Raw genomic sequence first — 25694 nt, forward strand, 5'->3', positions numbered from 1 at the left:
TGGAATTTTGAACAAAGACAGACAAGACAGGACAAGCCAGGACATTCAGCCAAAATAAATTCCCTTCCTCCCATTCCCAGCATCCCATGGTCCAGAGTCTTCTAGATGGGGCCGGCTAGGCAGAGATGAGTGTGAGCGTCGTCCCCTAAGGTTGTTGTTTGTTCCCACCAGAAGGCGTGGCGAAACAAGGTTTTATATATCAATCCCGCAGATGAAAAAACTTGAACAAGGCAAAATTCGGGCCAACCCCCGTGTGTTGTTGTTGGGCGCTCGGTCAAGATTCCGCGGGGCACGGGAAGGGAACGAAAACGCAAACCCTGAATAATAATAAAAATATTATATTATTAATTTAAATGAATAAAATAATACGACGTTAGTTAGGTAACTAACGGGGGGAACTTTAGCTCCGGCATTTCATGTACTTACTCCAAAAAAATCGATCTGATATCAAACCAAGCATCTTCAGTTACTAGTAACTACAGAAGAGTATAGAGTTAATAAGTACTCTCTCTCATCAAGACTAGTTTCCCGGCTTTTCTCATTAATATTCCCTTCCCTACCTACCCTACTCATTATCTATAACTAGGGTAGGTGTTTTAGTAACCAGCTTTGACGGAACCTTGTTGGGTAGCGTAACAGCAAGGTTTTAATCCTTGGCGTATCGCGTGCTATTTGCGGATTTTTGGCTAATCAATCGCCAGGGCTGGAATCATCCCTTGGCTGGATGCTTGTTGGCCGCTATTTCTCGAGAGAACCATATGAGCAAGTACACACAGGGGGAACATTCCCGCATTCCCGCGAGCGAGATTCATTCTGATTCATTCTGAGCTCGGATTGTTTGTCGAGAGAGAAAAGACAAGCAAAAAGCAAAGCAAAAGCAAAAACAAAAGCACAGTTAGAAAAAATTAGAAAGAATTCTCTGAAAAAAAAGAAAAAAAGAAAAAAAAAAAAGCTCACCAGCCAGCCGGGGGTCTATCCCCCACACACAACAGATCCAATGCCCCGTAAGTTACCCTCCGCCGGAGAGTGGCCTGACCTGACTGTGATTGCTAGTGACCGGAAACTGGGCAACCCGTCCAGGGATTTTCTCTATTCAACGTTTCGTGAACTTAAAAAAAAAAAAAAAAAAAAAGGGCATTCGATGACTTCGAAGTCTAATTATTAATTGATGGTTTGTTGGAATTGAATTCAGCCCAATCTTGCAGTGTTGCCTTGCCCTCTTTGAAGACGGCGTTAGCAATAGAACAGCCAACAGTGCTGCCACAAAAGAAGTTTGAAACTGGTTGAGACCTCTAATCAATATCCACTAGTCCCAAAGTAGTTTAACTCATAGTAGTTAGTATTAGTTATAGAGCCACATGATACTGACTCCTTTAATTGAGGTCAACTTTGCCTGTTATTTTCTCACTCATTGTGAGCGAGTTTAAATCTTTAGTTAATCTCGGTGGCTAAACTCAGCTGATTACTAAGCTGGCTACTACCCATATTCATTGCTGTTAATATTGGTGGCCGTTGCAACGAGTGGGAACAAGGCACTACTAACTTCCAGATCATCGGACAACTGGATAACTGGATAACTGGATAACTGAACATCTGGATAAACTGGATAAACTGGACACATCTGGGCATCTGGACATCTGGACAGGAATACAGGACAAACCGATAACCTTGGAGTTGGAGGAATCAAGGGAATGGATGGATGGCACCCTGGGGTACTAATAATAAATATACTTTAGCTCCAGAGTCTTCTCTAAACTAATAGTTAGTTAACTAATAACTAATAACTTAACTCGCTACTTCCGTAGTTAGTTACGTTTTCTTTTACATTTATTATTTATTTATTTTGCTTTCTGAGTTGTTGGAAGAACTTCTTTGCACTTTGTATCTACTTTCTACAAGAAGTAATTATTATTAAATAAAAGTAGCAACGCCATTTCATTTCCCCTCCCTTTTTCTCCCTTTTTCTCGACTGGGGAAATGAATTGTATAAGTTAACTAGTTAGGTTACTAACTAACTTAACTAACTTAAGGGCCTAACTAATTGCTTGGCTCAAACCAAGAGCTGGATAATACACACCATACCATACCATACCATACCATACCATACCATACCATACCAACAGTCCAAAAGTCCAGTCCACTCCAAGTCCAAGTCCAAGTCCAAGTCCACTTCGACAGCGAACCCTTACCTTAGTTACCATTCCTATTATTATTATTATTATTATTATTATTATTATTATTATTGTCATTATTGTCATTATTATTCTTATTCGTCTTCTTAAAACTATTTACGGAGTACAGTATCAATATTTAGAATTCTTCTTCTTAGGCCTTTCCGAAGACAGAGCTCGCTCCCGAGACCGAACCCAAAACCGACCCGAAGACTTGCAATAATAATAATAATAATCATAATAATAATACTGACTTCCTATCATCATCCCCATCCCATCTCATCCCCATCTCATCCCCATCTCATCCTCGTCACTACAGCAAGAATGATCTCTCTCGGCCCCGTCCTCGTCCTCGTCCTCGTTCTCGTTCTCGTTCTCGTGGCTATCACCGCTGGAGAGTAACCTGAGGCCTTAAAAATTCCTGGTAGCTAAACAAAACTTACTCCGAGGTATGATTGATTAGTTATTTGTTATTCAACCCTTCCCTTAACTAGTTGTCTTTCTTGTCAAGGCTGGTATCATTCATTCATTCATTCATTCGTTTACCAACCCCTTTCCCACCCTCGTATCCAGGGGTTGTTGCGCTCCCCAAACCAAGCAAGTGTTTTGCTTGGACTGAACCAAGATAAATGACATTTCCACAAATCCCATCGTCCGGGACAATCCACGGCGTTTCTAGTCAGTCGCCAGACAAGCAATTGGAAAGCAAAATGAATTCATATTTTCTGCCTGATCGTCACCCTCGAGAAGGCTACAATGTACATGTACATCATCTACATCTACATGTACCCTCGACGCAAGACGCGGCCCAGTCTGAGTTACTGCCAACCCCACAATATCCCCACACCAACTCCTCCTCCTCCCTGTGGTATCATCCCCATCATCTCCATCATCTCCATCAACCGCAACTACTTCATCCGCAAGTCCATCGTTCCCATTCCCTTTCACAAATGCCGTCCCTCCCAAATGATCAAAGAAAACACAAAAGAACAAGAAGTGGATGCTTCACGTGTCGTTCTCGCCGAGTAAAGGTTGGTCATTTTTCTTCTTGCACAACCTCCAAAAAAAAAAAAAAAAAAAAAAAAACTTTCGTTGCTGATATGTATATGTAATATACAGTGCGATGAGACTCGTCCAACTTGCGATCGTACGTTATGCAACCCCCTCAACCAGAAATTTAGTTACTTTGTTACTTTACATTGACTCGTTTTGCGATATTTTCCAGGTTGCAGTAAGGGCAAAAGAGAATGTGTCTATCCGCCGCCCCCAGCAAGAAGAACAACAGGAAGCCGCGCAAATCCGGGAACTGCTGAAAAACATCCAGCAATACCAGAAAGTGGATCTTCGGATGAAAATAATGACCGCGACTCGGCGATCTCGAAAACGAACAATGCAAAAAGGAATGGATCTACAAACGAAGACCTCTCTTCTCGCCCAAAGTCTCCACCGGTATCGAGACTAAAAGCATCTATTTCTCGAAGACAACGTGCCCAATCACTGCCCAGGCGGAGAGGACGACCACCTTCCGAAGCAGCATCCGATATCCAAGAGAGAGATAATTCTCCCGTAAGTGATGTGACGTCTGCAATATCGGAATCCCGGAGCAGCCCCGATGATGGCACTGAAGCACCAGCACTTGGACCACTTGGACCCTCTCTTGAGGCAATTTCCAGCTTGCCCGGTGCTTCCAAGCTTACAGAAGACGTGAAATTTTTTCTCGCATATCATCGACATTATATTACATTTCGCCACTATTTTATGCGACAGGACGCACAGTCCTTTATCAACAACGATATCATTTTACTAGCTATGCAATATAAGCCACTGTTGTATGCTATCGTCGGGTTTTCGTCTTATATTTACTCCATCAGGCATCCCAATGGCAAACTTTACACCTTCCTCCAGTACTATCACAAATCAGTAACGGGCCTATTGAAGTCGCTAAGTACGAGCAACGTGCACCACGATGCTATGATGCTGACCATCCTTCAGCTAGCAACTTTTGAAGTATGTTTTTTTTTTTTTTTTTTTTTTTTTTTTTTTTTTTTAACTTTTCCAAGGTGAAACTTATTCGGCTATTTGTTCTAACAAAGTCCGCAGGAGTACATAGGGGATTGGGTGAGCGTTACCGACCATCATCAAGCCGCCCATCGGATGCTCACCGAGCTCTATACGCCAGAAAAAATCAATGAAAATGAGTTCCGCCGCTATATGTTCCTCTGGTATACCCGTTTCGATATAGTATCCGGTATCTTAGCCGGAAACGAAGCCATTTTGAGTCGAGAATGGTATATTGCGTGTGAGTTGTTCGCCGTCGAGGACGAAGCTAGCCACCCGGGCAACATCAACAAAAAGTTTTACACATTGGCCCTCCGCAATCGGAGGGTTGGCATGGATATGGCGTCATTAATTGCAAAGACATCGCGTGGGCTTATTACGATTGAAGAATTTTCACGCCAAAATCAAGATATCACTGCCAGGCTTGACAAAATTCAGGACGCGTGGAGTTGTTTAGTCCATCCGGATCACCTAATTACGTCCTTCCCAAATAAGGTCCCTCTTGGGCCGAATGATATCGTGGACCCTTACGTGCCTGGGAGGATATATGATGAATCATTGTGGGATGTTAACAATTTGCTTGTTGACATCATCGGTGCCAGAATGATGCATAAATACCAAACGGGTTTGCTGTTGCAGCAGCTGGACCTTGAGGAACTGCAAGCCGATGCATTAAAGCTATGCAGTCTGATTGAAACCATGGAACGGTGGCCCGACAAACCGAAAGACTCTATCCTACAGGCTCAATCCTCTTTCGCTCTGGCTGTGCTCTTCATTCCTAGTGATGAAAAACATATTATGTGGTCTCGGAGGATATTGGCGAAGGTGGAACGACTTGGGTAAGCCAAATCCTTTGATGATTTGGTAACACATGGCTATGTATGATCTAGATGGTATCTCTTACATTACTGACCAAAATTCCTTTATATATCCAGCTTTATTTACCCATCCGCATTCCGCGCCAAAATGGCAGATTTATGGCAACTTCCCGAACTGAATCATTGGTGGCTCCCAAACGAAGAAGGATATCCAAGAATAGTTAATGAAATCCGTGACTGGACTAGTGAGCGCGAACTTAAACCACGAGACACATTCCGCGAGGACATTCGAGATTTGAAGACGATGTTCTGGCGAATGGCCATGGGTGGTGATGATAGCAGCCACGGAAGCTCTCCAAGCAATACACTCACGCCTCCTACTGCAGCTGGACTAAATCCTGACACGTCTCCATCCGAATCAACCTCCTAATACGCTATAGTCGTCCAGCGTCGGGGCTTCCGGTATATTCTTCTTAATTTTCAATTATGCACGCGGCGAGGGATAAAGCGTCGTTATTGCTCTTATCCCTAACTTCCCCTTTTTCGATTCTACGCGGACTGGGATTTGGGGGCTCGCATAACGAAAGGCATTTTACTCTTCCACCACCCGAAAGTACAATGTACATTATATATACAATCGTTCCACCTACCCTACCTGTCAAACACCGGGATTTGAAATTGCATCTTTAGATACCTTTCGAGCCGCCCAGACGTGGAATTAAACTTCCATTCCATCAGTTAACCCGCGTTTATTGTCTACTGGGAAATGCCTTCCGTTAGTGCGGCTCGATCCTTTTCGGCCGAGGCGTTTCGTTGTCCTCAATGGCCCCAGCAAATTGATGAAAAAAATCCCAGTTAAAAAAAAGGGAGGAAATGGATATCCACACGCTTTACATTATCGAGCCCACAGTTTTTCACGCTTGGTGAGAAGAGAATACAACGGCGTTTCGGAAAACGGACAGAATAGAACCTGCCAAACATGTGTGTTTTGCCTCCTTGGTCTCGGACCATGGGGGACTGATTGATGAATGACCCTATCGAACGACGTCCGGCGCTACGTACGAAATGCAAGATGACGTCATCGATGTCCATAACTAGGCCGATAAGTCACCTGCTTTGGCGTTCATTCCTCTTATCAGGCGTATCACGAAACAACGGGGTCGCCTACTTATTTAAACGATCGATCGATTTCAGGCTGGTTCCACGTGTACAGCAGCATGTGCATGTGCATGTGCATGCGCATGTACATTATTATTACATGTACATGTACATACATAGTAACAGCGCCAAGCGCACGGTCCTAATCCCAACCTTCACTCGGCTACTACTATCTTGAGCTGGACGAGTAAGAAGGAACTGGAACGGAATTTCCCGCCAAAGGAAACGGCCGTGCGGGTACGTGCCGCAGGATGCTCCCTCCGTTATCGTAATCCCGAAACGCTGCTTTTATCGGGCAAAAGCGAAGTGGGGGGCCCGTGGGGCGGCTAGGGTGGATATCATGGGGATGGATGCGGCCCGGTGGCGTGGTTTGATGGGGCGGAGTGGGGCGGGTGGGGCGGAAATAAGCGCGAGTGCAAAACATAATTAATAGAAATATGGAGACACAACACCCACCCGCCCATATATATATATATATCCATTCTAAAGCAACTTTACTCGTATACCAGGGAAAAAAAATTTTTTTTGACGGTGCTATTATTACAGGATGTTAGTTAGGGGGGGTTGAAAAGCTCTACCTCATTTCGTTCGTATTACACGCATTCGTCGTTCCTTTTGCTTTCCTTTTACTTGTTTCTCGGATTGCTTTGCTTTGCTTACGACAACGTGTATCTTTTGTTAAGTTTTGGGTATGTATTCATTGTTACCACCTCGTACAGCAGCAGTTGATCGGGACGCGAAGAGCCCTTTTTTCCCCCCTTTCTACCCATTTTGATACAGGGAACAACAAATTTTTTTTCAAAAGTTGCTTGTCTTGGGCGGAAATTGTGGTTCTTCCATATGTACTACGTACAATATGTAAAAATGAAAGGGTAATTTCGAGAAGTATAGAAGTAGACGAAAAAAAAAAAAGTGCCAAGAAGAGCCAAACCCAACCGGCCGGGAGAAGTTATCAACTCCAAGCATCCAGCAATGAACGACTGAGTCGATATCTCACTCAATTGTTTCGAGTGCTGCGCAGGAATGCCCTCGCACATATACATATGGCGAGAAGAAAACCGCAGAGTTAAATTATCTCAATTTCACTCTCCTTCTGCTCCATAGATCCGAACCGACACACCCGGCCTTGCCGAAACCTCCACAGCCTCAACAATAGTTTCCAATCCCCCAGCCAATTCCTTCCCCCGCGGGCTCAACATCTCATCCCTCCCAACGAAACCTTCCCCCAGCACATCTTCCCCCCACGGCAGAGCGTCCACATCCACTTCCATCCCCAGCAGACACTTCAACACCACTCCAGCACCAGCCTTGCTCATGACGACATTCATCTCCTTACACCGCTCATCGCAAACGCATTCGATGCAGCCCTGCGGAGCCGTACACTGGCACGCTTCAATCCGCCCCAGCGCCCGTCGGAGCAGACTATCGACGAACTCGAAGGCCTTGGCGGCGATGCCCGAACCTGATGGCCCGCCCTTGGCGTCGTAGAAAGTTAGTCGGGCGGGGCGCTGGCGGGCAGGCTTGGGAGGAGGTGGAACGGCGTGGGATTGGGCATGATCATGATGGGCGAGTGCCTGTCTGTGCTTTGGACCTAATTCCTTAGCGGCAACTTTGCACTCTGTGCGGACATCGCCAGGCGACGAGCTGACGATGTATGTTGGCATGAGAGAGAGAATTGCATGCTCGGCGGCGTGGATGGCTGCGGCCGCGTTGAGGTTGCGGGATTTCAAGATATCCAGTGCGCCTTTCGGCACGTCCAGCCACATTCCCTTGCTCATGATTTCGATCGGAGGATTATCGAGCGCCACGGCATCGAGAATTCGCCCCTTTTTATCCAGTTTGAAATACCCATAGACGACGGTACGGATCCTGATGGCGCCAAAGAACGCCTTGGTGTTGGCCGAGGCACTGATGCGCCTTATGGCTTCCGTCTCGACAGGGTCTATGTCCGTGAAATCACGTTGTTGGGTGGTCCAGTCCACATGGACGCGGACGACACGGGCAAAACGTCGGTCTGTGTTAAGCTCCTTGACCATATATGGATTTCCTTGGTGAAAGAAAATGCCTCCTTCGTAGATACTGAAAAATACTCTCGATTCCTCGATTTCTTCGATTACTGCATTTCGGTTGTTAGTTGTGTCGATGATTGCATAGTGGTTATCTTCAGTGTCACGAATAGCCACACATTTCGAGGGGTGCGGGCGGAATCGCTCGTGGCAATGGTAAAAGCCTAAATTATCTTTGGTGAGCCGTGCAGATGCAAACTCGTAGAGCTGTGGGCCGAAATATTCAGTATCTTCTTCCGGCCGGATGGGCATTTCGAAGGCAGCACACTGGACATGGCCTTCAAGGACCAACTCATTTCGTAAGTCCACCTGCAGTTCACAGTTGGGCTTCGTAAAAAGTTCGTCTGGATTCTGCATATAATATTGGTCGGTGGCGTAGGAATCGCCGACGAGGATAGAAACCGAGTCCTTGTTTCTGCGCCCAGCACGCCCACTTTGTTGACGCAGATTTGAAATGGAGTATGGAAATCCATGCGTTATCACAGCATCAAGTGAACCAATATCCACGCCTAGCTCGAGCGCATTCGTAGCGACGATCCCAAGTAATTTCCCTTCAAACATATCCCGCTCTATTTTTCGTCTATCCTGTGGACTATAGCCTCCACGGTAACCCATGACAAACCGTGAGACATTAATTCGATCTAGGCTTTTGAACTCATCTCTAACAGCACTCAGCAAGAGTTCACACTGTTTTCGAACCCGACAGAAGGCAATCACGCGTACGCCTCTCAAAACCAGCTGGCAGAACAAACGGGCGCTCTCCTGGATACTATTACCGCGGCCAGAAGATGGGTCACCAGGATCTCGAAACGGGGTATTCCAGCATATAAATTCCTTTCTCCCCGAAGGCGACCCGTCGATGTCTGTTAACTTCACATCATCAATTCCAAATATTGTTTGCATATGTTCCACGGGATTCGCAACCGTCGCTGAACAAGATATAAACTTGACACGGCGGTTTCCAACAGCAGCACATATCCTCCGTAGCCGTCTCATAATGAAGGCAACGTGGGACCCAAAAAGACCGTTATAAACGTGTAGTTCATCCACAACTACGAATTTCAAGTTCTTTAGGAAAGTACGCCAAAAGGATTCTTGAGGTAATATCGTAATATGTAGCATATCCGGATTGGTGAAAATAATCCGTGCCTCGTCTCGAATTGTATTTCTATCCGCCATAGGGGTGTCTCCGTCAAATGTTTCCACAAGTATATGCTCCAAGCCTTCGATATAGCCCAATAATTCCTTCAGACTCCGTCGTTGATCCTGAGCAAGTGCCTTTGTTGGAAAGATATACATCCCTCTACTATGGGGATCTTGTTCCAGCTCATGTAGCATCGGAACCTGGTAAATAAGCGACTTCCCTGAGCTCGTCGAAGTAGAAATGATGACATTTTTTCCGTCATGGAGGTTATTGATAGCCTCTGCCTGGTGCGAATAGAACTTCGTAATGCCTCGGGTATTGTACAAGGCGTTGACCAGGCTCTGCGAAAGAGGAAAATTCAGATCGCCATAAACAGCTGGCTGTGGATCAAAGACCCGGTGTCCATCGGGTACTATCTGATCATGGTACCACTCCATTTCTCTTATGCTCGCAATGATTTCTGCAATAGTTGGGCGTTCCTTAGGTATCTGTGCGGGGAACCTCGCTGCAGCAGGAGTGCTAACACCACTCCGGGGTGATACAGGGACATACATCTCTTTATCAGCCTCCAGCTTCTCGACAGGATCGATATCCTCTTCCTGACACTTCGCAAGAAATGCATCAACAGCGTCCACAAATTTCTTATTTCGTTTCTCGATCAGACTCATCATATGTTTCTGGCTGTAGACGGGCACCCTAATGTCGTCTGCTTTCGATCTCCGGCGTGAAATATTCTGCTGAGCGTCCTTCTTCAAATCCCCATCCACAAATTCAAATATCAAGGCATCGCTCTCACCATCCGGATTTGGATCCTCGCTCTCTCCGGCATCCTGCCCCATCCCCTCAGCCTCCCAGTCACTCCAAGTCTTCCCAAGTCTAGTAGATTTGGCCTCCTTCACTCCCACAAGATCCACCACCCCCTTATCAACAATCTCCAATCTCACGGACCGCGGGATCAGCACCTTAACCCTCGCAGCATCTTCAACACTCAGTTTGCGCCCGCCCGTCTGCGCCTCAACAGCCGTTTTGATATTATCAAACGTCGTCGCAAAGTGCTTTCGCGCAGAGCAGAACGTGTAAACGAGGTTCAAGGCGCGGTGTGTTTGAGCGAGGAGCTTGAAAGGTTCAGGCCAGGGGATCGACGGAGAGGAAGTGGTTAGTGATTTTTTCGACCGACCCCGGGAAGAGGCGCTACTAGATCTCGAAGATGAGGTTGTAGAGCGTTTTCTTTTGCCAGCCGTAGGCTCCAATGTAGTCATGCTACGCCCCCCATCATGCGCTTTGGTTGGGAGGATAGTAGTGGTGGTCACCTCCACTGGTAGGCTTGTTGAAGGATTCATACGCGCTTTTCCAACGTCTCCTTCTTGACCATCACCTCGAAAGTCTGGGGTAGGAGATAGATATTATTCATGGGTATGGAAAATTCTGGACGAGAGAAGATCCACTCAGATGTGAAAAGCAGCTTCATGTAGTACTCTTGTTTAAAATAGCCTACCCGAAGGCCATTTGTACGGGTTGCTGTCGCTCGCTCTCTTATAATGTAGTACAGATGAGGTTCCAACAGTCGCGCGGCGAGCAACACGTGGTCATGTGACTTGTAGTTAATGGATGGATGCGCTCCTTGTTTGAAAATTTGACCTCTTAAAAACAACTATTTTCTTCGGGAAGTGCATGGGAACTCAAGAAGCAGTGAGTGATTGATTAATCACGTCCGTCCCTCAAGCAAGCTGCAAGACTGGATGGAAAAGATAAAAATTATCCAAATAAAAAAAGAACTGGACAATGTGATAATCGAAATCACGACCTTTCGCAAGCCTAGAATGCAAAGCGAACGCTCTACCAACTGAGCTAATTGCCCAAATCGGCCGAAGCTTTCGAAAAAGCCACCAGTTAATTCATTTGAGACATACCCAACTCCTTTTAAACATTAGGCCTATTGGATTCTTGAGATAGGACGGATATAAACTAGATGATGATATTTATAATAAAATTGCGAGTTGCCAGTCAACGTTTGGAGGATTTATTTTGCTTGTAACCGTAATTTTGACGTTTACGTCTCTATGCCTGCAGAAATGGAGTCATGAAAATAAATCCAATCTCCGCCCAGATAGCATCGCGGAAGTAAACAGAATGGAGGAAGAAAGGGAAACGAGGAAATTGAAGACAACGCGGGTGGAATGGATATGAGTTTATCGTTCTCCGACAAACAAGGAAAATGAAGAAGATCCTGCTTCCGAGCGACTGGAGGGGGAAAAAAAGTGAGAAAGGATATGGAATTAAACAAAAGAACACGGGCAAATAAAGATATGTTGCAGGAATAAAAAGACGAACAACCCAAATAGAACAAAGGAGAGCAAAAAACTGAATTCTCCAGCAAATTCCGTTGGATATCTTTCCCGCCTCCCCAAGTAGATTCCGTGCTTTATCCCGCTTCTTCGATCGGGCCATGCATCCCCATGCTATGATACTAAAGAAAACACAAAAACTACAATGCTAATAAATATTAAGGAAAGAAGGTCGTTTGTGTGTTGTCGACAAAAGAAATGTTGGATTGTCGGAGCAGGTATATCCCCCTTAATAACCTCGGGGAAATAAAGGTATGAACAGGTTGAAAAGTTGAACCACGAACAGAGTCAAAGATAGACACTTCGAGCAGACGAGATGGGTTTTTTTTTATAAATAGAAAGAGAAAATTAATTATCCACGGTTTGTTGTGTAAGTTAAGGCCAAAAGGAAAGACTAGCAGGAACGGAACGGAGCGCTTAAAGGTGAATTGGGCGCAAGAAAGAACGGATGGAAATAACAAAAGAAAATCTCATAGACTTTCTTGGAGTTTCTGGATAGTGACACAGAGCTCCTTGGCAACATCTTCGTTTCCGGTCTGAAGACAATAAGTTAGAGAAATTTGAAAATAAAAAATAAAAAATAACTAAACTTGCAGATAAACGAAAAAATACATACCCTAAATAGGAAAGGGACAGACTTGCCCTCCTCGAACCCCGCAAAGTGCACTTGTTTTCCCTTCGGAGCTGCCCCGGACGGATCACCCGCTTTCATACCTTTGAAAATAGGAATGTTTAGGATAACCCGCCACACACCATCGGCCCGCATGATCACTCGGGCTGTTTTCTTCTTTGGTTCGTTGTTATCGTCCTCATCGGTCTTGGCCTTGACTCCTTCCTTTTCTTCTTTTTCCTCTACCTTGTCTTCTAGGGGTTGTTGCTCTTCGCTAGATTCGTCTGTATCATCATCACCATTCGCCGGTTCCCGGATGTTCACTTTGAAAACCCCAACACCGCGCTCCTTCCATTCCTTACCGTCGAAATGATATAGCTTGCCGCGGCATGAGAAAATGGTATCCTCGCCCTCTTCACCCGTCTCAGCTAATGGAGGAGTTAGTACACACGCTGTCCAAATATATATTTATAGGTTGTAGAGTGGTGATCTATGAGCGCTTAAAAAAAAAAAAAAAAAAAAAAAAAAAAAAAAAAGGGGGGGGGGGGGGGGGGGCCTCAGGAGGGACATACTCTGCTGTTCATGGAACCTCTCATCCCCTTTCTCTTCCTCCAAACCTTCAAAGGTGGACTTCCCATCATCCCCACCCTTCCTGCCCTTCTCTACATTTTTCTCATCACCATGCTTAGAGCCAGCAGCTCCCAAAATCGCAGACCCGCCCGTAGTAGAAGCTGCAAAGCCTGCTAATCCCCCACCTAATTTTGGTGTAGCGGCGGAGAAACCTGTGCCAAATCCACTCCGACTAAAAGCGGACTTACCACCACCGAATGCACCAAACGGGGACGAAGCAGCGGCAGCTGCAAATGGCGAGGCTGCAAATGCCGAAGAAGATGTTTGTGGGGGTTTATTGACGGTTGTATTTTCAGTAGGAGATGCGGATTTGAGACCTATAGTAGAACCGCCTCCAAGGCTGCTAAATGGGGATTTTTCTGAGCTGGCAAAGGATGCCAATTTCGATGAGGCGAAGGCAGATGCCGAAGTCATGGGCTGTTCCTTCTTTTCCGTTGTGCCCTTTGATGTTAGTTGGGTAGGTTTAGATGACATAGATGCGAAAGGGGATACGCCTAGGGTATTGGAGAACGGATTCGGTGCGGAAGCCTAGGGGGTTGAACATTGACAGATGTAAATATAATATCCAAAAAGGCAAAATCAAATAGTACGAAGATAACAATAAGTACCGGAATCAAAGGGGTATTTTGCAGACCTTTTTGGAAACCAGATCGGAATCTCCTTGAGAGCTCCTATCCTGGGAATCATCACGATGTCTCTTCTTCTCCGGTTCGCCCTCTACCGTACGATTAGCAGACACGGCCTTGGGTCTATCAAAGGACTCCCCAGTTTTAGCTGATGCCGGCCCTTCCTGGCACTTTTCGTCCAGAGCGTCAGACTTCAGATGGTCCTTATCGAATTGGTCCCTGCTACGCTTCTTCTTGGGGCTGAGAATGCGATTGGCAGCATCACGCTCTGTGCTTTTGAGCTCTTCTGTTGGCGTACGTATTCCACCTTCATCGGCAAGCGGCTTAGTATCCATACTATCTGTAATGTCCTGTTTATCCCCCGCCGTCAACTTACTCTTAGGCTGCCCTTGGTTGTCACTGCTTTGATCATCCGTTTTGGAATCCCTTGACCGCTTTCGTCGATGGCCAGTCTCGTCTGTATTTGTTACACCGGAGATATCGTCCTGATTTTCGTCCTCATTCATATCGCCCCTTGATCGTTTCCTCCATAGCCTTCCCCGCGCTTCCACGCTGCTTGTTTCATTCACACTGTCTGCTCCGGCCACCGAGGCTACCTGTGACGCCATGGCGTGGTCTTCTGGGGAATTGGGGCGAGGCACGCCTGCGATGGAGGTTTCCTTGAGTTTCTGGCGGACAGGACGTTCACCGGCGCCATCTTTTTGTTTGTCAGAGGATGGATGGCTTATTTTGTCTTTCTCAGGTTCCTGGACGTTCGTACCTTCTGAGAGCTCCGCCACGTCATTTTCCGGAGTAGGTTCGTGATTTTCTTGCTTTAGGTGGGTAGAGCCTTCATCCGCGTCAGATAATGATTTTTTAACGTTAGTTTTGTGTGCAACTTTTTTCTCCATCTTCTGGTCCTGGGCATCTTGGAGTTCGATATGTCTCGCTTCTCCGTCTTGATCCTGTCCAGAATTTGAAGGGGGTGTATTCTCTCGCGTACCTTGTTGAGGGGTAGGTCGTGCGCCGGGCGAGGCGCCGACATCATCCGTATTGGAGCCTTCAGGATTGTCAGATTCAGGCAGGGAGGCAAGATCACGTTTTTCCTGAGTTTCTATTGGAGATACGGGGTTCTGCTCCTGCATACCTGATACTGGGCCTTGAGAATCCTTGTCCGTGTGTTCTGCGGTATCCAAGGCGGTTGAGTGAGGCTCTGGGAAAATGGCTGCAGACGGGGTCCTACTGGCAGGCTCATCGTTCAGCACACCATTTTCCTGGTGTGTCTCCGAAGCCATGCCAGGCAGGCCTATTCCTTTCACTTTCTTCAGTCTAGCGAGTTCAGGAAAGGTATACTGCGTCGATGTGCGCGGTTCTCCTGTGCGTGGTCACGACTGTCGGCTGGCCGTTGTTGACCGGAGTCGGGCAGGATTGGGGGTGTGGCACGGTTTTTGTGGTGCTGGCGTATTTAAATACGTGGGGCCTCAAGCCAATCAGTTGCGGACGGGGTCGCTCGCCCAAACAAGTCGACGCTGGATGGTTGCTTGGATATATTCTCGGCTCAAGTAACTCCGTATAGCTGATGCAATCGAAAAAAGGTAAGATGGGATTCCGTTATCGTGCGCGGAGTTGTTGCTATATTTATGTAGGAGTGACTGGTGGAGTGGTTGGAGGCGGTTGTTTGCGTCGTTCGGTAAGTTAAATAACTAACTATTTATTTATTTATTAAATAAAATATTTAATATTAATAGCCAAGGCCGTGGCCGTGGCCGTGGAGATTGACCAACGCTCATACAACAACAAAAAGAACAACACCAGGGCAGGGCAAGGGTAAATCCGGCGAAATGCGACAGAAAAGCCAATTCTTGTATGGGAGGGCGGCTATTTAATCACTCAGGACGTTGAGAAGATCCGCCAGATGCCTTCAATCGTAACACTACAAACGGAAATCCAGTCCGCCAACACACTCGTCCGTCAAAGCTGAACCTGGCGAGAGGACTGTTTATTCAACACAGGACCTGAAATTTGATTGCTTGATCCAAACCGAACGGATGCCGCTGTTGTTCATATCAGTACTCTGTCTTTGTCGGGCTGCGCGGTTCTTGGGGGAATAAAGGGGGGCCAAATCGCTGAAATGCTTTTGACGAGACACAACGGCTGAGGCTATTCATTTGCTTGTACCTTTTCAGTATGTGGCTTCTGATTAATGAAGTCTTATTTTATGGCGATCACTAGGCTGCAGAGACGGAATATCGATATGTTCGGTATTACTGGATTCGAGCATTAGCTTGATGACAGGCGTGGTTTTATTATTTATTATACACTCCAGCTGGTTTCCCATTGTACGAGGATAAGCAGTCCCACCATAATGCTACCTGGAGGCCCCTTTAAAAATGCGGATCTAAAGGGGCGCCAGAGTGGTTAGGTTAGGGTGTGTCACAATTCGGAGACGGATAATGAGCTGGAACTGAAATTTTTTCTTCTATCATCGTGTTTTATCTATTGTTGTTTTGACACAAAGCTGCTCTCTTTAGAAACGCATCGGTTAATTAGGAAGACATGTAGGAATACAGAATGCCAAACACTCTATTCGGGCTATGAAGAGCGGGCAATCAATAAGACAAAAGGCGGTAGAAACTGCAGGACCTCAGAAGATCTATATGGTACATGCATACAAAAACCATAAAAGTGGCAAGGACAACAGAATTAAACAGGAAAGGCATCGGGGAATTAAACAGGCTCATGTCAAGGTGAAAAGGCTTAGAAGAAAGAACGGAAAAGACTGCCCGCAACTGAAAACAACGGGGAAAAATAATGAGCCCGCATATATTTCAGATAAAAATGAGATTCCCAGTCATAGCATAGAAAACAAAATAAGAGACATGATCATTGTCCACGATTCCATTCACCGTCTTATAGCACCACGCGTCTCACAACCATGAACCATGGTCTTCCAAATCATAGCATCTTGATATACTCCTCCCGTATTCAGCTAATAAAGCACAAACACCCAATCCCAATATAAAATACAAGCAGCGGATACACCGCGATTACCACGCGATTCTTCACCACGCCGGACCCACCAAGAATGCTCACGCCGGCAGCCAGCGACCAGGCGATAAGAATGAGGTAGACAGGAATGCGTGCTATAACGGGGAGGCCGAGTGCGCTGAGGAGAGACGCGATCACAAGCGGGAAAAGTGTGTACCCAATTATACAGACTGATTGGAAGAATGATCTGGAGTGGCAGCTGTTAGTATGGTGATACATATTTTTCAGCAAAACGTGGGGGAAACTTACATATTCCCGCCTAGCAGCTTGATCTGCATCGTCACAACAGCCTCGCCAATCCATACTATGCAAAACACGCCCGAGAAGACCAGACTGGCTTGGTTACCCTGCGCCCGCATGGAGAGGAACATGCTGAGTAGTAGACAGAAAATCAACGGACCCCTACAATATGCCCACGAAACGTCAGCCAAAAGAACGAGCAAGTCCACACAATAACTCCCAGCTTATCCTCAGTCTCCATTCATAACCCGCGTTTTTCCACACCAGCAAAAATAAAACGTACCAAAGATCCCAATCCCTCAATCCCTCACTCATGCCCCCCTGCAGCACAACATCTGCATCCGGCAACCTCCCCACCAACCCCCTAACCCCTCCGCCAAGCCCATTGCCAAACCCGCTCGCTTCCCCACGCTCCGCCGCTCCCATCCCTCCCCCGCGCGCCAACATGCCGCCTAGCAGATACTTGGGCCACAGCACCTGCCGCATTTTTTCCCAAACCGCGAGCAGGTCGCGTGATAGTGTTGCCCAGACGGTCTCGTCGATGGTGTTTTGCGTGGCGCGCCGGTCTTCGCCGGGGATGGAGGAGGTCAGGTAGGATCCGGAGATGTTGGGGCGTGATGAGGAGGAGGTTGTGGAGGCGATGTTTCCTGTTAGAGGTGTGCGGTCGGTGGTGGGTTCGTTGGTGTGAAGGGGGTCGTCGGCTTCGATGGCTGTGTGGGAAGAGATTTGGTTAGCTGAGGGTGGATGGTTCCTTTTTTCTTCTTCCGCGGGAAAGCGCTTCATGTGTGTAGATAGGAGTGGAAGTTGAGGACGACATTGGGATAGGAAATGAAAACGGGTTGGATCAGGTAGTATATAAACATCCATTTACCACAGCTCCGGCAACAATGCGAATGGAATGGCCGCGGTGTAAGAAATATGTAAAGGAGCTATGTATCTAAACTTACTTTCATCTTCCAGAAAATCATTATCCAGCACCGAATCATCGTCGTGCTCTATGACGAACGGGCTTTCTGTGCTTGTACCTCCGACGACTCCCGCGCCTCTCCCCCCTCCACCGCTACCACTTCCACTGGCCATCATCGCCATCTCGTATATTCAGACACACTCCGCCAGAGCAAAATAGCTCTATAGCATGCCACTTTCTCCTTTCCTTTGCCTCGTCAAAGCAATTAAGGTATCTTCGAGCTGGAACTTCGAGCAAAACGTCCGGGGAGTGTGGGTACCGTTTCGCGCTATTCTTCAGCTGATCGTATTCTGGTATAGCACCTAAAAGCGCACCGCTGCCAATATTCGTTTTCAAAACCAGTTAACTCGGTCGTCGAGAGTTACTGAGCGTCTGATAATGTCAGTGAAGATGTTCGTTGCGGAAGTATTGCCGTTGCCTTGTTGGGAGCTGGTTGTCCTCAATTACGTACACATATTACATATCACGTGATAAATCCATGTTGCGATTAAGGGAGAACGAATACTACAAATTGCGACGAATGAGAATGAGGAAATTAAGTGGGGAGCAGAAGGGGAATCTAAAAAAAAAAAAAAAAAAAAAAAAAAAAAAAAAAAAAAAAAAAAAAAAAAAAAAGAGAGAGAGAGAGAGAGAGATGATGGAGAGAAGAAGACGCAGAAAAGTCGTACGCTAATATGAGGCATCATTAAAAAAGGAGTAAAGAAGAACAAAAGGGAGAAGAAAACACAGGACGAATAGAAGAACAGAAAACACTCTCTCTAGAAGTCAACAACAACTATCTTCTCCACCAGTGTATCAACTAATCGCTGTCCCTCCCCCTTCCACCGCCCATCCCGCCAAATTTCACGCCCCCAAAACCTCCATCGCCTCCTCCAATCCGTCCCGTCAAGCTGCCAATTCCAATCCCATGGCCCAGCAGCAGGGCCTCTATAGCCACCGTAGTGTCGCATACCCTTATCACCGCCAGTAGGCATATCGTAAAGTTTCGCAAGCGCATCACTGGGTAACGTGGCGCCGGGGGATGACGAGGATGAGGAATTAAGTAGCCCTTGCCGAATACGCCATTGGCGCTCGGCCCTTTCGCCTGCGCGCCGTGCGACGGCTTCTTCGTCCTCGGCGAGATAAAGGTCGCATTTGTTACATTCGGTACAGCGGGAGCCAGGGTTGGCGCGGAAATGTTCACAGAAGTGTTTGTAGCCCTCTGGCTCCTCATCTTCCGCTGGGGTGGCGTTGTTGTTATTGTAGGTATTATTGGTGCCATCGTCTGAGTAGTAGTCATCGTCTTCTGGTATATTCATTATTAAATTCCCGTCTAGGTCATAGTCGCCCGTGGGCGCGTTTTCTATATTGTTTTGACTTAAATCATGGCGTGGTCGCCGGTTTGGCGGTCGTGCTCGTTGCTGTGGTTGGCGGAGAGCTAGGATATTGTTGGCGCCAGCCGCTCTATGTGGTGGACCCAAAGCTTTGCGGCATATATAGCACATGGAGTACCCGCATACACAGGTTAGTTTATTGCAACCGGACGACTTGACAAAGGAGAGGCCGCAACGTGGGCAGGTTCGTTTGATTGCTGCTGTGCGGGCCGCTTCGACGGTTGTTCGGAGTGATTGAAGTAGAGGCTCATGACAGTGGTGAGGATCTTGCCATGGCTTGTGGCACGTAATACAGCTATCAGAGCGGCAGGAAGGGTTTGAGCAAGTAAACCGTTGCGGGCGGGTTTTGAGGCAGACGTTCCGCAGCGAGGCAGAGAGGATATTGGATATCATTGATGGGTAGAATAGGAGAGAAAATAAAACAGGTAAAATGAGAAGAGGTATCAAATCGAGAACAAATATTGTCGTAAGTATCGTCGGAAGGAGCCTTCCACGCCGGAACCGCCAGGAAAGCCCTTTAGCTGTTGGATGGTAGACGGGATCTACTTCCGCATACGAACATAACGGGCAACGGATCAGTTTTAGCTGCGATTTCAAAAGGCATTCCGAAGTTAGGCGATCTTCGAACTTTTGGTATGTTTCCGCCCCGGCCTTTTCGATTAGAATCGCCCGTTTCACAATCATCGGGTCCAGAGAGCCCTCGCACGTGCCCTCCGCTATAGGTGCTAGGCATCGTAGCGTGGACCTTTCATGATCAATGGATACGGCCCAGCCTTGGCCAAACAGAGCTTCATGGATAGTCCGCTGGATGCAGTAGAAACATATGATATGCGAGCTGGTCGAGCAAGTAGATATCTGCTCGAATGTAACGTCTGACAAACAACAATCACATTCGTAAAGCGCCTTTGCAGCTTCTGCCTCTGATTGATTAAGCTCTTCTGCGAGTTTCAGCCCCATAGCTTCCTGCTCTTCCTTTCTCCGAGCCAGTAATGGAGCCAGAAAGGCATCATGTAGTTCCCTATCAAGTTCCAAGCACCCAGTTTCTTTTAGCCGGGGCACAAGCTCCCCATCGGGCAATTTCTGCCAAACCAAGAGTGGATGATCATCTTTATCCTTCTTCCTTTTGAACGGAAATATACTCCCAAATGTCGCCCGCCAGCTCTTGCGGGATAACTCCCGCAGCGTCGGGCGTGCACGGGTATACGAGAAATTAACCTCCGCCAGCACCGCGTCGATGGCACTTCTGCTCAAAGCTCGGAATTCCAGAGACAGCGTCGATTTGACCGCAACCTTATACTCCTTGCTCTGAAACAGCTCTTCGTGTGGTATCCATCTCCCCCTTCTTCCCTGCGCATGCCCATCCCCATCTACGGCAACGGCACCACGGCCAGGACCCCCGACAACACCACCATTATCAGATTTGGCATCCGGTTCCGGCACATTCCACCTCCCCTTAACCCATTCAGCTCTATATCTCAACAGCTGCTCCACGCAGACATGCAGTCTACTCTTACCATCAAATCTAACCAGCAATTCGCGGAAGACCTCAATCTTTACGTCCGGAAACAGCTGCGTTAACGTCGCCAGCGCATCGTTGAGTTCGCGACGATCACGCTCTCGTTCACGCTCTTCCTCCTCTTTGATCTTTTCGCTAGCCGCGACATCGCTGGGTACTTTTGTTCGCGAAACTATGCCGAATGGGTTCCCGCGCAGGGCTTCGGCGATTGTCGATGGGCCGGCTGCTGCGGCAGCAGGCGGTGATGATGATGCTGTTATTTGCGTAGGTGCTTCGTGGGGCGTCGTTGATGGCGAAGCTATGGATTTCGAAATAGAGGAAAGGTTACTTCCAGCAGAGGCGAGGGGTTCATCTGCAGAGGATGCGATGCTGCCGGATTCGGTTGATCTGGAAGCGGTGCTCTTGCTCTGGGGAGGTCTTCGCGAATAAAAACTTGGGAGGGCCAGGGAGAGCACCATGGTTGTGGATAGCTACATGGCTCAAAAAGTGGAGAGCAGGGATTTTTTTTTTTTTTCTTTTTTTTTTTTCCAAATGAATTTGCGGAGGTTTCCTATTTCCTCTGCTATATGGCTGATAAATATATCGGGTGTGGTTTTGTCGCCGACCTAGGGATCGCGGGGTTGGGATTTCAAATGCGCAAATGCCGCCTGTGCAAATTAGAGTTCAGTAGACGGGTGCTTGGATTGCTGAACGATATAACAGCTGTGTTTGTGGGGTCGTGGCATAAATCGGAGGCGTGGGTTAGGTGAGGTTGTGGTATGGTATGGTTATGGTTGCCGTTGGTGATTGCGAGACGGGAAAGTGAGACAGGAGTCACAGGACTTGGACTGACCGGGCTGGAGAATTACAACGCCGGAGGAAACCACCGCAGACACCTACCTCGTACTAAGATCCGGGACTCTATATTGACACCCCGCTGATTTCAGCATATCAAGGGGGTAAAATTAAATAAATTGAAATAAAGGTAGTTAAAAGAATTTAAAAATTCCAGGGCTGATTAATGATGAAACAAAGCTACAAGTGAAGCAGGTTTCTTTTTTCTTTTTTTTTTTGTCTACGTAAGGATCTACGGCTCGGCGAAGCCAACAAGGGTCTAGAACACTCTCAGAATGCGGGATGTCCAGGAAAGAAAAGGTATCTCTTACGATTCTCTTGAGGTTAACAAGTTGGACCAGGGGACATCTAGGAATTAATCTGGTTAAGAGCCAGTATGATATTGTAGAATTCGAGCCGAGAATGAAATCATGTGTATCCGTACATGTCACGTCACAATATGGGAAAAAAATCAACACGAAGACAACCGGAATACCAGAGCTAAGCCTTGAACCTATATACACAAAATAGAAAAAGAAAATAAGAAAACTACAGTCCTATATGATAGAAAAGAAGGAAACTGCAGGACTTGAGCAGCTAAAAGAAAAGAAAAAAGAGCTTTTCATTGCCTTAAAACTCATCTTCGCTTTTCCACGCATCCCGCATTTACAGCTTCGCGCCAGTCGAGAGAAGCTCGACACCAGCCCCAGCAATAGCAGGCTTTCCGGTCTCCACAACAGTAGTCTGGAACACAACGGTGCCGTTCTCCTTCCACATTTCGGTCCTCAGAGTCTGACCCGGGATCACAACACCGGCAAATCGGACCTTGATGCTCTTGAAGGCACCGAACGTCTTGAACACGTGCTTGCCAGAGATGCCGAAGGAGCAGAGGCCGTGCAGGATAGGGTCCTTGAAACCGCCGACTTTAGAAAAGTCTGGGTCAATGTGGAGTGGGTTGTAGTCGCCATTCAGACGGTAGAGGGCGGCTTGGTCTTCGGAGGTCTTCTCCTCGATGACGGCGTCGGGCTTGCGCTGCGGTGGCTTGTAGGCGGCCGTGGCAGCCTTTGCGCGACGGGCGGTGGGCTTGGGCGATCCGCCAAAGCCGCCGCTTCCGCGGATGAACATGGTCGACTCATTGTAAAAGAGATCTTCGCCAGTTCGTGCATCCTTGGTGGTGAAGCCCGTGACGACGAGCGCGGCGTTGCCCTTGTCAACCACATCGATAAGGCTGGGGACGTTGATGGTCTTGGCGGCGGTGGGAATGGGGAATTTGCGGATCTCGAGATACTGCTCACCGTGTAGGAGCATCATGGGTGAGTAGTTGGAGACGATATCAGCGACGTCCCAAGGGGTGGTAGTGGTGAACCAGGGGACCACGCCGAAAGTAGGAAGGGCCTGGAAATCCGAGCTGTTTTCGTAGACGAGCGGCAGGTCAGTTCGCTTCGCACCAAGAGAGATGTTGTAAAGGATGACATCCTTGTCAGCGTAGTCGAAGGGAGTTCCCTGGGCCTTAGTGTTCTTAGCGGCCTCGATGGCCTTCAAGATCTGCTGGTCGCCCTTGGATTCCTCACTTTTCCCACCGCTGACATTGCTCATGTTAGCCATGATGCTCTTCATGCCCGCCTGGCCGTCTTCGGGATGATCGGAACGCTCATCGAATGTGATAATCCTGCTCCATTGGGAAACAACGGCTTCAGGGGTGAGTTGGACATCGACAGGGAATCCATGCCCACCGCTGCGTTGCCATCTGGTTTTGGCAAACCAACCACTTCCACATTCGTACAAGCCCTTGGTCGGCTCGGGCGTCTTGTCAGAGCAGAGTAGAACGACCATTGGCGCCACATAATCGGGTTTGAAGGCCTGAACGAGCTCTTCTGGCAGGACGGACCGGGTCATTCCGGTACCAGCATTTGGGGCAATGGTGTTGACGTAGATGTTGTACTTGGCACCCTCAAGGGCCAAAGCACGAGAGAATCCTAGGATGCCGAGTTTCTGTTGCTGTCAATGATGTGGTTCCCGCTTAGCTAGTCAACAAAGGGAGAAGAAACATAACTTACAGCAGCAGCATAGTTAGCCTGTCCAAAGTTACCATAGATACCGCTGGTGCTGGAGGTGTTAACAATACGGCCATACTTCTGTTTCAAGAAATAAGGCCATGCAGCCTTGGTGACCTTGTAGGTGCCTCTAAGGTGGACATTCATGATAGTGTTCCACAGATTGTCATCCATGTTTGTGAATGCTTTGTCGCGGAGAATGCCAGCATTGTTGACCAGGATATCGATGCGGCCAAAGGCGTCAATCGCAGGCTTTACAACAGCCTCTCCGTCTTCAACAGATGCCTTGGAGGCAACAGCCTTGCCTCCGAGCTTCTTGATCTCCTCAACAACGGTGTATGGGTCAGCGACGTCGTTGACAACGACAGAAGCTCCAAGCTTAGCAAAGAGCAGAGCATAGGCTCTACCTAAACCAGCTCCAGCACCAGTAATGAGAGCAACTTTGCCAGTGAAATCCAGGTCCTCACCGGCGGGGGCGCTGGGTACATTCTGTGCTTGTTCCAAGAGCCCTAAGAAGTCCGCAGGGCCAGTAGGATAGCTTGGCTCCGAGAAATCCGTGATATCATTCCACTTGGCAAGAAGAGCCTGGGGCGTGAGAGAGGCATCTGTCTTCAACAACGCACCCTTTGCACGCTCCCATCGCAACTTAGCTACGTGGCCAGCGCCAGCCTCAAAAATGCTTCCAGATTCGGAGGTATTGGAGGAGTGGACAAGAACGGCGACCAGGGGCACAATCCACTCGGGTTTAAGGTGCTCCAACACATCTGGAGGCATGACTGTCTCAGTCATACGGCTGGCAGCTGCTATTTGTTAGTGGAATTACATAGATCAGAATGGAGAAACAAAGGGTCCCACATACCAATTGGCGCAATAACGTTGGCCAAAATGTTATATTTCGCACCCTCCTTCGCCAATGTCTCGGTAAAGCCAACCATGGCCAGCTTGGCAGCTAAATATACACATCAGTACGTAGTTTACCAAATACAACTCATCGACTATATCGTTACACACCCGAGTAGTTGGTTTGTCCGAAATTTCCGAATAGACCAGCAGATGACGCAGTGTTAATCACTCGTCCGAACTTCTGTTTCCGGAAGTGTGGCCAGGCAGCTCTTGCGCACTATAGTTCCTCCGACCGTCAGAGAGCTTTTTCGTAAGTCAAACAAGAGATTCACGAACGAGGCGTACCTTGTAAGAACCATAGACGTGGACCATGTTGATTAAATCCCAGTCGACATCTTTCATATTCTTAAAGCTGATATCCCGTAGAATGCCAGCATTATTAATCAAGATATCAATGCGGCCGAAGGCTTTGACGGCGGTGTCGATGATTCTGTCTCCAAACTCAACACTGTCATAGTTAGCTACGGCTTTACCGCCAGCAGCTTTAATCTCGTCTACAACGACATCGGCGGCCTGCAACACACTATTAGACGATTTTTCAAGCCAAAGCGAGCCATGGGAATTCTTTGTCCCACGAAAGACGAACCTTAGACGAAGCGCCCTCACCCCGGTGTGATCCTCCCAAATCATTGACGACGACATTGGCACCGCGTTTACCGAAGAAAAGAGCATATGCTTTTCCTAGGCCGCCACCAGCACCGGTGACAACAACTGTCTGGTTATCGAATCGAAGTTCCGACATGTTGTGTATAAGGTATGGGAGAACGAATGGAAATGGGACGTAACTTGGCTGGCTAGATTATATGGAGATAGGAGCAAAATTGAATGCTCATAAGCCAGGGAGGAGGTGAAGTTAAAAAGGAGAGGAGAGAGAAAGGAGGAGAAGTTGGAAGATGCGGGAAGTTGAAGATATCCCAGACGACGAAAGCTCGATTCGGGTGCCAATGGACCTCGGCATACCATCCGGGAAGCTGCTTGGGCCGCCGGACAGCAACAACTTATTGGTCCGGTATCGAAGCGGGGGTCGGGAGGGTGTATCAATACCGTACCGTACGTCAATTTTCAGTTCAAATGACGAGGGATGTGCTGTATCTTACGATACTTGTAAAATACAAACCGGGATTTGGGCGTGAGGCGCATATCCATTTGTATGATTGGATGTAGCTCCGCCATCA

The 25694-nt window shown here is 47.6% G+C and overlaps 6 protein-coding genes and 1 non-coding gene across 9 annotated transcripts; 1 reads left to right on the forward strand and 6 right to left on the reverse strand.

Annotated features, from left to right (window-relative positions):
- Nucleotides 1–2217: 2217 nt before the first annotated feature.
- On the forward strand, nucleotides 2218–11077 carry BDCG_07320. Of its 2 annotated transcripts, XM_045423117.1 has the most exons (6): nucleotides 2218–2620; nucleotides 2745–3202; nucleotides 3291–3318; nucleotides 3397–4178; nucleotides 4272–5068; nucleotides 5165–11077. In XM_045423117.1, exons 2-6 carry the CDS (start codon nucleotides 2801–2803, stop codon nucleotides 5475–5477), a joined length of 2322 nt encoding a protein of 773 aa, XP_045282077.1. In that variant the 5' UTR covers nucleotides 2218–2620; nucleotides 2745–2800; the 3' UTR covers nucleotides 5478–11077. The 2 variants fall into 2 exon arrangements, with proteins under 2 accessions (XP_045282077.1, XP_045282078.1); XM_045423118.1 differs by having other exon boundaries at nucleotides 2218–3202; nucleotides 5165–9700.
- BDCG_07322 (DEAD/DEAH box helicase) lies at nucleotides 6687–11259 on the reverse strand. The gene has a single exon (XM_045423119.1). The coding sequence runs from the start codon at nucleotides 10753–10755 to the stop codon at nucleotides 7288–7290; it is 3468 nt and encodes a 1155-aa protein (XP_045278583.1). The 5' UTR covers nucleotides 10756–11259; the 3' UTR covers nucleotides 6687–7287.
- Nucleotides 11192–11273, reverse strand: BDCG_17492. The gene has a single exon. It is a non-coding gene; the product is annotated as a tRNA-Ala (tRNA).
- On the reverse strand, nucleotides 11273–15637 carry BDCG_07323. 2 transcript variants are annotated; one of them, XM_045423121.1, is made up of 8 exons: nucleotides 14753–15637; nucleotides 14609–14665; nucleotides 14387–14455; nucleotides 14003–14323; nucleotides 13635–13933; nucleotides 12943–13528; nucleotides 12377–12798; nucleotides 11273–12296 (listed from the first exon to the last, which is right to left on the reverse strand). In XM_045423121.1, the coding sequence occupies exons 1-8, from the start codon at nucleotides 14898–14900 to the stop codon at nucleotides 12231–12233; spliced, it is 1968 nt and encodes a 655-aa protein (XP_045282079.1). In that variant the 5' UTR covers nucleotides 14901–15637; the 3' UTR covers nucleotides 11273–12230. The 2 variants fall into 2 exon arrangements, with proteins under 2 accessions (XP_045282079.1, XP_045282080.1); XM_045423120.1 differs by having other exon boundaries at nucleotides 11323–12296; nucleotides 13635–14323; nucleotides 14753–15431.
- Nucleotides 15638–16039: 402 nt separating this feature from the next.
- On the reverse strand, nucleotides 16040–18434 carry BDCG_07324 (Yip1 domain-containing protein). The gene is made up of 4 exons (XM_045423122.1): nucleotides 17841–18434; nucleotides 17177–17603; nucleotides 16903–17055; nucleotides 16040–16840 (listed from the first exon to the last, which is right to left on the reverse strand). Exons 1-4 carry the CDS (start codon nucleotides 17980–17982, stop codon nucleotides 16591–16593), a joined length of 972 nt encoding a protein of 323 aa, XP_045278584.1. The 5' UTR covers nucleotides 17983–18434; the 3' UTR covers nucleotides 16040–16590.
- A 1-nt stretch (nucleotide 18435) lies between these two features.
- Nucleotides 18436–21752, reverse strand: BDCG_07325 (RING finger protein). Its single transcript, XM_045423123.1, has one exon. The coding sequence runs from the start codon at nucleotides 21205–21207 to the stop codon at nucleotides 18619–18621; it is 2589 nt and encodes an 862-aa protein (XP_045278585.1). The 5' UTR covers nucleotides 21208–21752; the 3' UTR covers nucleotides 18436–18618.
- Nucleotides 21753–21783: 31 nt separating this feature from the next.
- BDCG_07326 (peroxisomal hydratase-dehydrogenase-epimerase) lies at nucleotides 21784–25555 on the reverse strand. Its single transcript, XM_045423124.1, has 6 exons — nucleotides 25106–25555; nucleotides 24805–25032; nucleotides 24628–24736; nucleotides 24476–24565; nucleotides 23620–24416; nucleotides 21784–23554 (listed from the first exon to the last, which is right to left on the reverse strand). The coding sequence occupies exons 1-6, from the start codon at nucleotides 25259–25261 to the stop codon at nucleotides 22229–22231; spliced, it is 2706 nt and encodes a 901-aa protein (XP_045278586.1). The 5' UTR covers nucleotides 25262–25555; the 3' UTR covers nucleotides 21784–22228.
- Nucleotides 25556–25694: the final 139 nt, after the last annotated feature.

The sequence above is a fragment of the Blastomyces dermatitidis genome (genome assembly GCF_000003525.1).
Source record: "Blastomyces dermatitidis ER-3 genomic scaffold supercont1.8, whole genome shotgun sequence".
Lineage (NCBI taxonomy): Eukaryota > Fungi > Ascomycota > Eurotiomycetes > Onygenales > Ajellomycetaceae > Blastomyces > Blastomyces dermatitidis.

What these genes read in the sequence shown, in the direction of transcription:
- BDCG_07322 (XM_045423119.1), bottom strand. Translation starts at nt 10,755, where the DNA reads ATGAATCCTTCAACAAGCCTACCAGTGGAGGTGACCACCACTACTATC.
- BDCG_07323 (XM_045423120.1), bottom strand. Translation starts at nt 14,900, where the DNA reads ATGGCTTCGGAGACACACCAGGAAAATGGTGTGCTGAACGATGAGCCT. An exon ending in GAGGTTCCATGAACAGCAGA is followed by an intron (nt 12,799 to 12,942) that starts GTATGTCCCTCC and finishes CTCCTCCATTAG; the next exon opens with CTGAGACGGGTGAAGAGGGC. An exon ending in CTGTCCCTTTCCTATTTAGG is followed by an intron (nt 12,297 to 12,376) that starts GTATGTATTTTT and finishes TATTGTCTTCAG; the next exon opens with ACCGGAAACGAAGATGTTGC.
- BDCG_07326 (XM_045423124.1), bottom strand. Translation starts at nt 25,261, where the DNA reads ATGTCGGAACTTCGATTCGATAACCAGACAGTTGTTGTCACCGGTGCT. An exon ending in ACGTCTATGGTTCTTACAAG is followed by an intron (nt 24,737 to 24,804) that starts GTACGCCTCGTT and finishes GAGGAACTATAG; the next exon opens with TGCGCAAGAGCTGCCTGGCC. An exon ending in CAACGTTATTGCGCCAATTG is followed by an intron (nt 24,417 to 24,475) that starts GTATGTGGGACC and finishes AACAAATAGCAG; the next exon opens with CTGCCAGCCGTATGACTGAG.
- BDCG_07325 (XM_045423123.1), bottom strand. Translation starts at nt 21,207, where the DNA reads ATGGTGCTCTCCCTGGCCCTCCCAAGTTTTTATTCGCGAAGACCTCCC.
- BDCG_07320 (XM_045423117.1), top strand. Translation starts at nt 2,801, where the DNA reads ATGACATTTCCACAAATCCCATCGTCCGGGACAATCCACGGCGTTTCT. An exon ending in GTCGTTCTCGCCGAGTAAAG is followed by an intron (nt 3,203 to 3,290) that starts GTTGGTCATTTT and finishes TGTAATATACAG; the next exon opens with TGCGATGAGACTCGTCCAAC. An exon ending in GACTCGTCCAACTTGCGATC is followed by an intron (nt 3,319 to 3,396) that starts GTACGTTATGCA and finishes GATATTTTCCAG; the next exon opens with GTTGCAGTAAGGGCAAAAGA.
- BDCG_07324 (XM_045423122.1), bottom strand. Translation starts at nt 17,982, where the DNA reads ATGGCGATGATGGCCAGTGGAAGTGGTAGCGGTGGAGGGGGGAGAGGC. An exon ending in TGATTTTCTGGAAGATGAAA is followed by an intron (nt 17,604 to 17,840) that starts GTAAGTTTAGAT and finishes CTTCCCACACAG; the next exon opens with CCATCGAAGCCGACGACCCC. An exon ending in TTGAGGGATTGGGATCTTTG is followed by an intron (nt 17,056 to 17,176) that starts GTACGTTTTATT and finishes GGCATATTGTAG; the next exon opens with GGGTCCGTTGATTTTCTGTC.